The following is a 16,310-nucleotide window of genomic DNA, read 5'->3' as shown; positions in this document are numbered from 1 at the left end:
CAGGTCGGTATTGAGAAACTTACATTTATTAATATAAAACTTAGCTAATAATATAAGGAGGTTGCAAAAGTAAAATTCCTTTTCAAATTGTTTTTCAAATCCAAATAGCACATCCTTAAAACAAAGCGCAAATTTGTCATGAATATTGTCCAGGATGAAGTCTTTTGAACGGCTCTTTTTAAAGAACGACTCTTTTCAAAGAACCGCTCCACAACATCCGGTTCCCTTTAAAGAGCCATAAATCCCATCTCTCATAGGCGCAGACATACCAATCGAATGACAGTATAGTCGATTCGTTTGGACATATAAATTGAAGCATCTGAGGGTTTTGCAAAGATAAATAATAGTTCATAACCAACACTTGTTTTGTTTTACGACAAATACTGTCAGTTTTGTCCGAGCACTTCCCCAGACAAATGTTTGCTAATGTTCCTTCCTGATCGACTACTAGTGTCTTTTATGGTTCTGCGTCATCAAACATGGCGGCGTCCGTAACACGAGCACACCCGTGTTTGTCATTATAACCAAAATGTCTTTTCCGCCAACATAGTTATTACATATAATTAATGAAGTAGTTTGTAACGAGTCATTTTAAATCATGCTACTATCAATTGCAAGTTTGTGCGCTCGAAATGGGACAAGAGTACCGGTCAGGGCTGCTAAGTTCCTCTCGCCAGCGGTCAACAAACTCGCGGCCCCGCGGGGTTCGTCTTCGCCATCCGCGGCCACGGCACTTCTCCCGCCGGCTTCACGGAAGCCAAACGTCCGGTGGGTGTCATCCCGGCGGCAGGAGGAGCCCTCAGTATCCGACGAAAATGACAAGTTTGGGACTTATTCAACGCGCATACCCGCCAGGAGGATTTTCAAGAAAAGCAGCCCGGAAATGTTGGATTTGAGGTACGGGGAAGACGAGGAGCGGAAGCCGGCGGAGAGCGTCCGCAGGGTCGGGAGGAGTAATACCACCTACTGGTACTTCCTACAATGCAAGAAGCTGATTAAAGCAGGAAAGGTTGGCGTGGTTTATACACCAAACATACTGTGACGTCATTATTGAAGCAAAATATGCTCTCAGCTGCAGGAGGCCTTGGAGATGTTCAGCAGAGACATGCTGCTGGCGGAGAGACTCCGGCCGGAGGAATACAACTACAGCGTCCTCATTGGAGGATGTGGACGTGCTGGACAACTCAAGAAGGCCTTCAAGCTCTACAACGACGTGAGGAAACGACACACACACGCCTTTCACCTCTATCTGCTGAACCTTGACTTCAAGGAGTTCACCACTTCAACTCAAAACTTGGGAGCTACCAGCGTTTTTGTAGTAGATCTTTAGAAACAGCATAGTACCCCTGTCGTATAGAAGATCTTGGACCTGCATTTTGCAGTAGATCCTTAAAAACAGCATAGTACTCCTGTCGTATAGAAGATCTTGGACCTGCATTTTGCAGTAGATCTTTCAAAACAGCATAGTAATCCCGTCGTATAGAGGATCTTGGACCTGCATTTTGCAGTAAATCCTTAAAAACAGCATAGTACTCCTGTCGTATAGAAGATATTGGACCTGCATTTTGCAGTAGATCCTTAAAAACAGCATAGTACTCCTGTCGTATAGAAGATATTGGACCTGCATTTTGCAGTAAATCCTTAAAAACAGCATAGTACTCCTGTCGTATAGATCTTGGACCTGCATTTTGCAGTAGATCCTTAAAAACAGCATAGTACTCCTGTCGTATAGAAGATATTGGACCTGCATTTTGCAGTAGATCCTTAAAAACAGCATAGTACTCCTGTCGTATAGAAGATATTGGACCTGCATTTTGCAGTAGATCCTTAAAAACAGCATAGTAGTCCTGTCGTATAGAAGATATTGGACCTGCATTTTGCAGTAGATCCTTAAAAACAGCATAGTACTCCTGTCGTATAGAAGATATTGGACCTGCATTTTGCAGTAGATCCTTAAAAACAGCATAGTACTCCTGTAGTATAGAAGATATTGGACCTGCATTTTGCAGTAGATCCTTAAAAACAGCATAGTACTCCTGTCGTATAGAGGGTCTTGGACCTGTATTTTGCAGTAGATCCTTAAAAACAGCATTAGTACTCCTGTCGTATTGAAGATATTGGACCTGCATTTTGCAGTAGATCCTTAAAAACAGCATAGTACAGTACTCCTGTCGTATAGAAGATATTGGACCTGCATTTTGCAGTAGATCCTTAAAAACAGCATAGTACCCCTGTCGTATAGAAGATCTTGGACCTGCATTTTGCAGTAGATCCTTAAAAACAGCATAGTACTCCTGTCGTATGGAGAATCTTTAACCTGCATTTTGCAGTAAATCCTTAAAAACAGCATAGTACTCCTGTCGTATTGAGGATCTTTAACCTGCGTTTTGCAGTAAATCCTTCAAAACAGCATAGTACTCCTGTCGTATAGACACTCTTAGACCTGTGTTTTTGCAGTAGATCCTTAAAAACAGCATAGTAATCCCGTCGTATAGAGGATCTTGGACCTGCATTTTGCAGTAGATCCTTAAAAACAGCATTAGTACCCCTGTCGTATAGAAGATCTTGGAACTGCATTTTTCAGTAAATCCTTAAAAACAGCATAGTACCCCTGTCGTATAGAAGATCTTGGACCTGCATTTTGCAGTAGATCCTTAAAAACAGCATAGTACTCCTGTCGTATAGAAGACATTGGACCTGCATTTTGCAGTAGATCCTTAAAAACAGCATAGTACTCCTGTCGTATGGAGGATCTTTAACCTGCGTTTTGCAGTAAATCCTTCAAAACAGCATAGTACTCCTGTCGTATAGACAATCTTGGACCTGCATTTTGCAGTAGATCCTTAAAAACAGCATAGTACTCCTGTCGTATGGAGGATCTTTAACCTGCGTTTTGCAGTAAATCCTTCAAAACAGCATAGTACTCCTGTCGTATAGACAATCTTGGACCTGCATTTTGCAGTAGATCCTTAAAAACAGCATAGTAATCCTGTCTTATAAAGGATCTTCGACCTGCGATTTTGCAGTGGATTCTTAAAAACAGCACAGTACTCCTGTTGTATAGAGGATCTTTAACTTATTTTTGGCAGTAGATCTTTAAAAACAGCATAATACCCCTGTCATATAGGGGATCTTGGACCTGTGTTTTGCAGTCAATCCTTAAAACAGTATAGTACTCCTGTCTTATAGAGGATCTTTGTACTGCGTTTTGCAGTAGATCCTTTAAAACAGCATAGTACTCCTGTCGTATTGAGGATCTTTAACCTGAGTTTTGCAGTAGATCCTTAAAAACAACATAGTACTCCAGTCATATAGAGGATATTTGACCTGCATTTTTGCAGTAGATCCTTAAAAACAGCATAGCACTCCTGTCATATAGAGCAGTGGTCCCCAACCACCAGGCCGTGGCCCGGTACCGGTCCGTGGACCGATTGGTACCGGGCCGCACAAGAAATAAAAAAATAAAAAAATGTTTTATTTTTTTTTATTAAATCAACATAAAAAACACAATATATACATTATATATAAATATAGATCAATATAGTCTGCAGGGATACAGTCCGTAAGCACACATGATTGTATTTCTTTATGACAAAAAAATAAAAATACCCACAGTTGATGATTTTATGGTACCACATTTTATTATGGTAAAAAACTGGCAGCTGAGTTGCCAAAATAAAATTAAACAGCGGTACTGTATTTCTAAACTGTGGTAAAATCCCAAGATTTTTTTACTCTTTACGTAAGAATTTTTTTTTTTTTTTTAATATATTTAAGTTCATAGGCAAATTCATTCATTTACTGTTACAAGCAGCCCTCTAATGACTGCAGTGTGGCCCTCAATGAAAACAAGTTTGACATCCCTGGTCTAGTGGGACAGGCCAAAGTTAAGTCGGAGAAAATGCAGTCCTTTATAAATTATTTAATGTTTCTCTGCGGCCCGGTAGCAAATGCGTCGCAGACCGGTGGTTGGGGACCACTGATCTAAAGGATCTTGACTAGAGTTTTGCATTAGGCCTTTAAAAACAGCGGTGAGCTCCGTTCATATAGTGGATCTTTGACTAGCGTTTTTGCAGTAGGTACAGTATTTAAACACAGCAGAGCACTCCTGTCATATAGAGCAGTGGTCCCCAACCACCGGGCCGTGGCCCGGTACCGGTCCGTGGCCCGGTACCGGTCCGTGGGACAAATTTTCAAGCATTGCAAAAAGGTTGGGACCACTGATATAGAGGATCTCTTGAGTAGTGGTTTTGCAGTAGATCCCTAACACTCCTGGTGGAATGGTCCTGACATACAGCTATGTAACTGTTCCAGATGAAGAAGCGAGGTCTGGAGGCGTCGGACGCCACCTACACGGCTCTCTTCAACGCCTGCGCAGAGTCGCCCAACAAGAAGGCCGGCCTCCAGCAGGCGCTCAACTTGGAGCAGGAGCTGCTCCGCAAGAACCACGCCCTGAGCACCATCACGTACCACGCCCTACTCAAGACGCACGCCGTCTGCAACCACCTGCAGGCCTGCCTGCACACACTGAGGGTGAGACGTGTGTGTGTGTGTGTGTGTGTGTGTGTGTGTGTGTGTGTGTGTGTGTGTGTGTGTGTGTGTGTGTGTATGTGTGTATGTGTGTGTGTGTGTGTGTGTGTGTGTGTGTGTGTGTGTGTGTGTGTGTGTGTGTGTGTGTGTGTGTGTGTGTGTGTGTGAAAGCGTGGCGTTCTTCCTGTCTGCGCCGACTCGTGTGTGACGTTGTGTGTGCTCCCAGGAGATGCTGCAGAACGGCCACGCCGTCACGCAGGAGACCTTTCACTACTTGCTGATGGGATGCCTGAAGGACAAGGACTTGGGCTTCAGACTCGCTTTGCAGGTCTGTTCCTCCTCGAAAGTTGGAAATAGAATTAATCTGTTCCACAGTCAAACTGCAAACCCTCATTTTGTTATTAGTAGTCAATATCAGTAGGAAAAGGTGTAGCAATATTAATAATCATTCGATAATTCATATCAGATGTTAATCTGGCAAAAAATCAGTATGCAAAGCCATTTAGCATCTAAATGTCCTCCAATAAGCCTTCTATTTTAGTCAAGTCATTTACAAAAGGTAAACATGGCAGGCTACTAGGAGCTAGAAGCTACACAACAGCTGAGCACACAATAGCACACAAGCTAGACATACACTACCGTTCAAAAGTTTGGGGTCACCCAAACAATTTTGTGGAATAGCCTTCATTTCTAAGAACAAGAATAGACTGTCGAGTTTCAGATGAAAGTTCTCTTTTTCTGGCCATTTTGAGCGTTTAATTGACCCCACAAATGTGATGCTCCAGAAACTCAATCTGCTCAAAGGAAGGTCCGTTTTGTAGCTTCTGTAACGAGCTAAACTGTTTTCAGATGTGTGAACATGATTGCACAAGGGTTTTCTAATCATCAATTAGCCTTCTGAGCCAATGAGCAAACACATTGTACCATTAGAACACTGAAGTGATAGTTGCTGGATATGGGCCTCTATACACCTATGTAGATATTGCACCAAAAACCAGACATTTGCAGCTAGAATAGTCATTTACCACATTAGCAATGTATAGAGTGTATTTCTTTAAAGTTAAGACTAGTTTAAAGTTATCTTCATTGAAAAGTACAGTGCTTTTCCTTCAAAAATAAGGACATTTCAATGTGACCCCAAACTTTTGAACGGTAGTGTACGTAACAAGTGTCCTTAACTGGTCACTATTGCAGTGTAAAACAGCACATTTGTCAATATAAACAAGTATCAAATACAAACTCCAAAACCAGTGAAGTTGGCACGTTGTGTAAATGGTAATTAAAAACAAAATACAATGATTTGCAAATCCTTTTCAACCTGTATTCAATTGGATAGACTGCAAAGATTGCAAACTTTATTTTTTTGCAAATATTAGCTCATTTGAAATTTGATGCCTGCAACATGTTTAAAAAAAGCTGGCACAAGTGGCAAAAAAGACAGAGAAAGTTGAGGAATGCTCATCAAACACTTATTTGGAACATCCCACAGGTGAACAGGCTAATTGGGAACAGGTGGGTGCCATGATTTGGTATAAAAGCAGCTTCCATGAAATGTTCACTCATTCACAAACAAGGATGGGGCAAGGGTCACCACTTTGTCAACAAATGCGTGAGCAAATTGTCGAACAGTTTAAGAACAACATTTCTCAACCAGCCATCCAATTTATGAATTCACCATCTACGGTCCGTAATATCATCAAAAGGTTCAGAAAATCTGGAGAAATCACTGCACGTAAGCGTTCAATGCTGAAAACCAACATTGAATGCTCGTGACCTTCGATCCCTCAGGCAGTACTGCATCAAAAAGAGACATCAGTGTGTAAAGGATATCACCATATGGGCTCAGGAACACTTCTGAAAACCACTGTCAGTAACCACAGTTCGTCGCTACATCTGTAAGTGCAAGTTAAAAGTCTACTATGCAAAGCGAAAGCCATTTATCAACAACACCCAGAAACGCCGCTGGCTTCGCTGGGCCTGAGCTCATCTAAGATGGACTGATACAAAGTGGAAAAGTGTTCTGTGGTCTGACGAGTCCACATTTCAAATTGTTTTTGGAAACTGTGGACGTCGTGTCCTCCGGACCAAAGAGGAAAATAACCTTTCGGATTGTTATAAGCGCAGAGTTCAAAAGCCAGCATCTGTGATGGTATGGGGGTGTATTAGAGCCCAAGTTATGGATAACTTACACATCTGTGAAGGCATCATTAATGCTGAAAGGTACATACAGGTTTTGGAGCAACATATGTTGCCATCCAAGCAATGTTATTATGGACGCCCCTGCTTATTTCAGCAAGACAATGCCAAGCCACGTGTTGTTAAAAGGAAAGGCCATGTAACACAGTGGTAAACGTGCCCCTGTGCCAACTTTTTTGCAATGTGTTGCTGCCATTCTAAGTTAATGATTATTTGCAACAACAAAAAAAGAAGTTTCTCAGTTGGAACATTAAATATCTTGTCTTTGCAGTCTATTCAATTGAATATAAGTTGAAAAGGATTTGGAAATCATTGTATTCTGTTTTTATTTACCATTTACACAATGTGCCAACTTCACTGGTTTTGGGTTTTGTAATAAGTGTCCTTAACTGGACAATATGGCAGTGTAAAACAGTACATTTGTCAGTTCAAACAAGAATCAAATAATTCGAGTTGCATATTACTGACACGTACAATATCTCCAAGGCAGTGGCGAATTAACTGCGCAGACCGGGGAAGAATTTTCTCACAAGAACTCAAATAAATGCCATGTCAGATGTGAAAACATATTTGGGAAAATGATTGACGTTGAGAGTATTTTTTTAATGAATGGAGCTTGAGCAGTGGTTATTACTATCTGCTTCATCAAATAATATTTATGTTTTAATACTAAACACTGGTATCATATGTGTGTATATTGTATCTGCTGATGTAGTTCTGTTGTATTTGTAAAAAAAAAGGGCAGATTTTTGGCATTGGCTTAACTAAATGAATTGAATGAAAAACACACTACAAAAAGTCTGTTCAAAAACAAGAAAAAAAAATACAAAATTGAGGGGTATTTTATTTGAACTAAGCAAAATTATCTGCCAAGAGTACAAGAAAATTTGGCTTGTCAAGACTTTCCAAAACAAGTAAAATTTGCTAACCTCAATGAACCCAAAAATACCTTAAAATAAGTATTTTCTCACTAATAACAACTGTACTACTATATGAGTACGTATTTTCTATTGTTTCATTAAAAATAAAACAGCAAAGTCCATTTGGCTGTCATCTGTTTTAATATGAGACACAATTGTGTCAAAGTCATGATTTTTTTTTCATGCTTGAAATAAGAAATTATAACTTTAAAAAAGCAGTTTTATAATTGTGAGTGTTGATGACACAGCTTTGCAACAGTTGATATTCTAGTTTCAAGCATGTTTTACTCAATATAGGTCATAAAATCTCAGCAACAAGCTGTAATATCTTACTGAGATCATTTAGGACCCAAACCCTTAAAACAAGTAAAACACTCTAACATAAAATCTGCTTAGTGAGAAGAATTATCTTATCAGACAGAAAATAAGCAAATATCACCCTTATTTGAGATATTTAATCTTACTTAGATTTCAGTTTTTGCAGTGTACCATTTCACTTAAACTTAAAGACAGCCTAAGTCCATTTATAATAAATAGGTTAGTGTTTTTCATATCTATTATTGTTTTCTCTTTGACTCATTTCATTGATTAAACATTTATTAACATTCCACACTACAAAATAATCAAATATGTATGATTCCTGCTGATATCGTATCAGTATCGGCCAATATTAGTGAAAAATAAATATTGAATGAGAGGCAAAAGAAGATCACTTTCAGAATTTGGAACAGTTTTTGGTTAAATTCAAGGTATATGGGGAATTGGTATGTTTTGCTTTTTTCCATCCAGGTTTGGCGCCAGATGCTCAAGTCCGGGATCGTTCCCGACTCCAACAACTACACCCTGCTCTTGAGGACTGCCAGAGATTGCGGGATGGGCGACGCCGCGCTGGCCTCCAGCATCCTGCTTGGACCACATGTGCAAGAACCAAAGTCCGGCAAAGCTCAGGTTGACGTGGACCTCCTGGAGCGGGAGCTGTTTGTCCCGGCTGATGTCCAAGGCGGCGGCAGCGAGCACTCCCACCACACACAGAACTCTTTGGTGCCGTCCAGGCCCGACGGAACCGGGCTGCTGCCGGTTGGCTCAGCCCCTAACCTGCTGGACCTCCTGGAGGGGGCGGGGCACGGCTCCATCTCCTTCGGCAGTGTGGACGGACCCTCCGATAGACTCGCTCTGCTCGGCGGAGGCGAAGGTTTCCTGGACAAGATGGCGGCAAACGGGCTCAAGCCGGACATTCGGACGTTGACGCTGCTGGCGGACACCATGGAGCCCGGCGTCCGGTCTTTGGAGGTACTCTTAGAGGTCGCCAAGCAGCATCACGTCAAGCCGGACGCCGCCTTTTACAACTCGGCCATTCGTAGGGCCGCAAGAGCTGCAGACTTGGAAGGAGCTAAGGTACACACACACACACACACACACACACACACACACACACAGACACACACACTGCAAAAAGTCAGTGTTCAAAAACAAGAAAAAAAAATTACAAAAATTAGGGGTATTTTATTTGAACTGAGCAAAATTATCTGCCAATAGAACAAGAAAATTTGGCTTGTCAAGACTTTCCAAAACAAGTACAATTAGCTAACTTCATTGAACCCAAAATACCTTAAAATAAGAATATTCTCACTAGTAACAAGTGCACTTTTCTTGGTAGAAAAAAAAAAGAGACGTTTTTGCTCAATATGTTGAAAAATATTTTTAAATTAAGTAAATGCTAGTGCCATTATCTTGACATAATGATATGCGCTTGGCATTACATTTCTTGAAACCAGCAAACTTATACTAAAAACAAATTTATTGTTCTTAATGGAAAGGCAACAAGGCAACCGCTTGTTACTCTCGGGGTCTCCTAGCTGCTCAGGCAAATCATATGGTCTAAAAATGCATTTTTCCATCGATAACATGACATAATCGCGCCAAGTGCGTGCTCTTTCAGTCAATTAGAGCGCATATATACAGCCCGACCCCGGCCAAAAAATTTTTAATTGTAATTTTAAAGAATTCATCTGAATGTGCATGAACTATTTCTGTTCAAAATTGTTAGAAATGTCACATGTTTTTAACTGTCAGTTTACTGTGCTGTGCCAACTGTACTACTATAGGAGTACGTATTTTCTATTGTTTCATTGAAAATAAAACCGCAAAGTCCATTCGTTTTAATTATGAGACAAAACTGTGTCAAAGTCGTGATTTTTTTTTTTCATGCTTGAAATAAGAAATTATTACTTTAAAAAAATAGTTTTATACTTGTGAGTGTTGATGACACAGCTTTGCAACAGTTAATATTCTGGTATCAAGCATGTTTTACTCAATATAGGTCATAAAATCTTAGCTACAAGCTGTAATATCTTAATGAGATAATTTAGGACCAAAACCCTTAAAACAAGTAAAACACTAACATAAAATCTGCTCAGTGAGAAGAATTATCTTATCAGACAGAAAATAGGCAAATATAAGTTTTTCAACTTGTTTAAATCGGGATAATTCATGGTAGAGCACTTTCGAAGGACTGTTTTTTGTTCCCAGTGCCCGCTCGCTGCTGCCTGCTCCATGGAGGCCTGCTTGGATTGATTGATTGATTGAAACTTGTATTAGTAGATTGCAAAGGAAGAGAATACATTATATGAAACAGTACGCTTTACACAGTACAGTACATATTCCGTACAATTGACCACTAAATGGTCAATTGTACGGAACTTGTTTAAGTCGGGGTCCACGTTAATCAATTAATGAATGAGTTGGCACTTAACGAGCGTGTGTCTTTCCAGGCCGTGTTGGCTGTGATGCAGCAGCGCAACGTGAGCGTGGACTTGCGGACGTTCGGAAGCCTCGCCCTGGCCTGCCGGCGACAGAAAGACGGTCTTCAGCTGCTCCAAGACATAAAGGTAAGCAGTGCTCGGAATAACGGCGTTATTATTATATTTCATTAGTAACGAGTAATTTAAACAATTACTTTTTTGTACGTTACGTCGTTGTTACCGAGACGCTTGATGTAATGCGGCACGCTACTTTTGATGTGGTTGTACGTCAACAAGACAACGTAAGAGGCACAGAAAGTTCAATGCAGGAAGTAACTTTTTACGAATGGTAGCAACAACCACACTAACATGAACTTGGTATCAAATAGAAGGAGGCAACATCACACAGCAAACAATAAGCACTACGACAACAACTAATTAAATGCTAAATTAGACAAAATAGCATCTTGGCTGGCATCATCCTATTTAACCCTAAACACTAAAAAGACTAACTCTGTCTGCTTCTCCATAAAAAAGCTACCTCAAACAAACCTGAATGTAAAAATTAATGAGGAGCTCATTGAACAAGTACCTGAAGTCAAATATTTGGGCATAATCATAGACTATCAGCTGAATTTTAAAAGTCACATTAAGAAAATGTGTAAAACCCTGAAGGCAAACCTAGGCTGTTTTAAGGTGATAATAAACTGCTTAACTCTCAACTGTGCTTTTACTTTTATGAATTCAATGATTCTTTCACACATATCTTATGGCTTAAAGGCCTACTGAAATGCGATTTTCTTATTTAAACGGGGATAGCAGGTCCATTCTATGTGTCATACTTGATCATTTCGCGATATTGCCATATTTTTGTTGAAAGGATTTAGTAGAGAACATCGACGATAAAGTTCGCAACTTTTGGTCGATGATAAAAAAGCCTTGCCTGTACCGGAAGTAGCGTGATGTCACAGGTTGTGGAGCTCCTCACATCTGCACATTGTTTACAATCATGGCCACCAGCAGCGAGAGCGATTCGGACTGAGAAAGCGACGATTTCCCCATTAATTTGAGCGAGGATGAAAGATTTGTGGATGAGGAAAGTGAGAATGAAGGACCAGAGAGGAGTGGAAGCGATTCAGATAGGGAAGCTGCTGTGAGAGGCGGGTGGGACCTGATATTCAGCTGGGAATGACTAAAACAGTAAAACACAAGACATATATATACTCTATTAGCCACAACACAACCAGGCTTATATTTAATATGCCACAAATTAATCCCGCATAAGAAACACCTCCTCCCTACCGTCCATATAACCCGCCAATACAAATCAAACACCCGCACAACACACTCAATCCCACAGCCCAAAGTACCGTTCACCTCCGCAAAGTTCATACAGCACATATATTTCCCCAAAGTCCCCAAAGTTATGTACGTGACATGCACATAGCAACACGCACGTACTGGCAAGCGATCAAATGTTTGGAAGCCGCAGCTGCGTACTCACGGTACCGTGTATCCAACTCAAAGTCCTCCTGGTAAGAGTCTCTGTTGTCCCAGTTCTCCACAGGCTAATGGTAGAGCTTGACTGTCATCTTTCGGGAATGTAAACAATGAAACACCGGCTACGTGTTTGTGTTGCTGCGGCCGGCCGACATACACCGCTTCCCACCTACAGCTTTCTTCTTTGCTGTCTCCATTGTTCATTGAACAAATTGCAAAAGATTCACCAACAAAGATGTCCAGAATACTGTGGGATTTTGCGATGAAAACAGACGTCTTAATAGCTGGCCACAATGCTGTCCCAAAATGTCCTCTACAATCCGTGACGTCACGCGCAAATGTCATCATACCGAGACGTTTTCAGCAGGATATTTCGCGGGAAATTTAAAATTGCACTTTACTAATCTAACCCGGCCGTATTGGCATGTGTTGCAATGTTAAGATTTCATCATTGATATATAAACTATCAGACTGCGTGGTCGGTAGTAGTGGGTTTCAGTAGGCCTTTAACTACATGGTCCCAGGCACACCAGTCATCAATCAAGACCATTGAGTGTCTTTATAATCGCGCCTTGAAAGTTCTAGACAAGAAGAGTATACGATATCATCATTGCCAAATTTTAACCAAATACAATATTTTAAGTTTACCAATTTAATTTTGTTACACACAGTCAAACTGTTGCTTGGATAACTGGTTTTGGAATTAGGTGGTAGCGGGGGGTCTATATTGTAGCGTCCCGGAAGAGTTAGTGCTGCAAGGGGTTCTGGGTATTTGTTCTTTTGTGTTTAAGTTGTGTTACGGTGCGGATGCTCTCCCGAAATGTGTTTGTCATTCTTGTTTGGTGTGGGTTCACAGTGTGGCGCATATTTGTAACAGTGTTAAAGTTGTTTATACGGCTACCCTCAGTGTGACCTGTATGGCTGTTGACCAAGTATGCCTTGCATTCACTTGTGTGTGTGAAAAGCCGTAGATATTATATGATTGGGCCGGCACGCAAAGGCAGTGCCTTTAAGGTTTATTGGCGCTCTGTACGTCTCCCTACGTCCGTGTACACAGCGGCGTTTTAAAAAGTCAAAATTTAACTTTTTGAAACCGATCATTTCCGATATTACATTTTAAAGCATTTATCGGCTGATAATATCGGCAGTCCGATATTATCGGACATCCCTACTAAAAACAATGTCAGTCCGAAAGGTGGTGGTTTGTGATGGGCGTTAAAAAGCATTAATCGTCAATGGCGATCATACTTTTCAGGAAAATCGTTCGATATGATGAAGACATGGTTATTATGTGAAGCGATCGCTTATCAAGACAGCAATATAGAAAAGAACGTTTTAGTAAAAAACATTTTCAAAAAAGTTGTGTTTTTCGTAGGAGGCAGGATTAAGGCCCAACGTCCACGTGTTTTCCGCCCTGATTGGCCAGGCGAGTCGTCGGCTGGATTACATTTACCTCAAAACGCTGCTGAAATGCATGCGTACCCTGGAGGTGTGGCCTAACGAGGTCATCATCAAACAGCTGGAATTTGCCGCACAATACCCTCCCAACTACGACCAGGTAAGGACGGCACACGACGTCACCTGTCGCCCATCGTTACGTTCCCATCAATAACGGCCAAGGTCTTACTCTACCCCAGTACAAGTCCCGCAACAACTACCTGGTGCAGATCGACGGTTTCCGTGGTTACTACCAGCACTGGCTGCGGGTCATGCCGGCCCAGAGCGACACGGACGACGGGGCGGAGCTCCGGCCCGGATCCAACCCAGCGGAGGACGAAGCGGGTGGACTCGACGAGGCCTCGAAAACCAAAAGAGCGGTGAAGAGTACACGAAATTAGCAGCACGGAAACATACAGAATACATGAATATGTATTCTTTTTTCAACAGTCAACTAAAACTGTCAAATGAAAGATTTCATTACCATTTGTAATGAATAATATTCAACTTTTGTGTAAGCCAGGGACTGATCAAGGTCCTTAAATGTTTAGATGATTCTGCCTGGAAATTTGAAGTTCAATAGACCTTGCGATTGTTTGGATTCATTTGAAATGTATTAGTTAGGAACTCATAAACTTTGCATAATGTTATTTTTTAGTCTGGACATTATGTTGTTTATATTATAGAAGCCCGTTTCCACCACTTTAAAAAAAATCCCCAATGGTAAGTCATGATTATGAGCCAAAAAGTCCCAATTATGAGATTAAAAAAATCAAATTTATGAGATAAAAAGTCACAATTATGAGATAAAGTCATAAATATGAGATAAAAAGTCATAATTATGAGCTTCAAAATCTAAATTATGAGCTAAAAAGCCTAAATTATGAGCTACAAAGTCAACATTGTGAGCTAAAAAGTCACAAAATTAATTAGCTAGAAAGTCAGTTATGAGATAAAAAGTCACAATTATGACATAAAAAGTCACAATTAAGAGATAAAAAGTCACAATTATGAGATAAAAAGGAAAAATTATGAGGAAAAAAGGAAAAATTATGAGATAAAAAGGCAAAATTATGAGATAAGAAGTCACAATTATGAGATAAAGTCACAATTATGAGAAGTCACAATTATCAGATAAAAAGTCAAAATTATGAGGGTAAAGTTATAATTATGAGCTAAAAAGTCACAAAATTAATTAGTTAAAAAGTCAGTTATGAGATAAAAAGTCAATTATGAAATAAAAAGTCACAATTATGAGATAAAAAGTCACAATTTTGAGATAAAAAGTCACAGTTATGAGATAAAAAGTCACAATTATGAGATAAAAAGTCAAAATTGTGAGATAAATGTCAAAATTATGAGATAAAAAGTCATAATACGAGATAAAAAGTCGAAATTATGAGATAAAAAAACACAATTATGAGATAAAAAGTCACAATTAGGACATAATTCAAAATTATGAAATAAAGTTACAATTATGAGATAAAAAGTCCAAATTGTGAGATAAATGTCAAAATTATGAGATAAAAAGTCATAATACGAGATAAAAAGTCGAAATTATGAGATGAAAAATCACAGTTATGAGATAAAAAGTCACAATTAGGACATAATTCAAAATTATGAAATAAAGTTACAATTATGAGATAAAAAGTCCAAATTATGAGATAGTCATAATTATGAGCTAAGAAGTCTAAATTATGAGATAAAAGTTCAAATTAACATAAAAAGGTGGAATTATGAGATGAAGTCAACATTATGACTTAAAATTGAAATGAGATAAATCGCAATAATGAGATAAACTCAAAATTATGAGTTTAGAGAGTTGAAATTATTAGGTAAAGAGTCAAAGTTAAGAGATAAAAAGTCATAGTTATGAGATAAAAAGTCGAAATGAAAAGATAGGAAAGTCGACATTGCGAGATAAAAACTCAAAATTATGAGATAAAATGAGGAAATAATGAGGTAAAGTCAAAACTATGAGCTACAAAGTCGAAATTTTGAGCTAAAAAAAATCTAAAATATGATATACAAAGTCATGATTATGGGATAAAAAGTCAAAATTAAGAGATAAAAAGTCATAATTATTATTATTTATTTTTTTAATTCTCCAAATTATGATTTTTTATCTCATATTTTGACATTCTCATAATCATGATTTACCATTGCGCTATTAATTTATTTTTTTAGTGGCGGAAACGGGCTTCCAGTTTATATAGTGTTTAAATTAGGGGTGTCCCTCTTTCACTTTGATACCGATGTTGAAGCCTTCAGTATTGGCCAATACCGATATTGACCCAATACGATATCAGCACAAATCGTACATATTTTTATTATTTTGGAGTGTGGAATGTTAAAACAGGTTTGATCAAGTAAAAGTAGTCAGCAATGGCAGTCAGAAAAAACACAACCTATTTATTATTTACTGTCTGAAATGGACTTACACTGTCTTTAAACTGAAGTGGAGTGGTAATTGTTTTGTTTTTTTGCCACAACTAGTGGCCACAATAATTCATTACATTAAGGCCTCGACGCAGTAAGTTGAATGATGTGGACACGTTTGTTACTAGATACTTTCTTACAGGCTTCTGCTTTGGGGACTTTGTACATGTAAGTAAAATGTGTCTATAATAATTTGATACTTGTTTATGTTAACAAATGTTTTACACTGTATGTCTAGCTTGTGTGCTACTGTGTGCTTAGCTGTTGTGTGGCTGCAAGTATAGCATGTTTACCTTTTGCAAATGACTTCACTTAAATAAAAGAAAAGACCAACATCTCATTTTATATTGAACATTTTAATCCGATACTTGTATTTTTGCTGATATGGGTTCACCTGCTGGCCACACTCCACACCAACAGGTGGCGCCAGTAAAACGCCTGCCAACCTTACACATGAGGGGTGGGAGATACCGCAAAATTTGGTATCCATCCAAAACCAAGTAAATACAGGGACAGTATTGCCCATAGACATCTTATAAGTAGACGC

General features: G+C 39.4%; 1 protein-coding gene across 1 annotated transcript; it reads left to right on the top strand.

Moving 5' to 3' along the window:
• The first annotated feature begins 276 nt into the window (after window positions 1–276).
• On the top strand, window positions 277–16,096 carry LOC133633823 (pentatricopeptide repeat-containing protein 1, mitochondrial-like). The gene is made up of 8 exons (XM_062026545.1): window positions 277–1,009; window positions 1,073–1,213; window positions 4,315–4,533; window positions 4,757–4,858; window positions 8,436–9,041; window positions 10,418–10,534; window positions 13,263–13,445; window positions 13,525–16,096. The coding sequence occupies exons 1-8, from the start codon at window positions 599–601 to the stop codon at window positions 13,723–13,725; spliced, it is 1,980 nt and encodes a 659-aa protein (XP_061882529.1). The 5' UTR covers window positions 277–598; the 3' UTR covers window positions 13,726–16,096.
• Window positions 16,097–16,310: the final 214 nt, after the last annotated feature.

The sequence above is a fragment of the Entelurus aequoreus genome, linkage group LG18 (assembly GCF_033978785.1).
Source record: "Entelurus aequoreus isolate RoL-2023_Sb linkage group LG18, RoL_Eaeq_v1.1, whole genome shotgun sequence".
NCBI classification, from domain to species: domain Eukaryota; kingdom Metazoa; phylum Chordata; class Actinopteri; order Syngnathiformes; family Syngnathidae; genus Entelurus; species Entelurus aequoreus.
The sequence above is the reverse complement of the archived record's forward strand: the minus strand, read 5'-3'. Positions and strand labels throughout refer to the sequence as shown.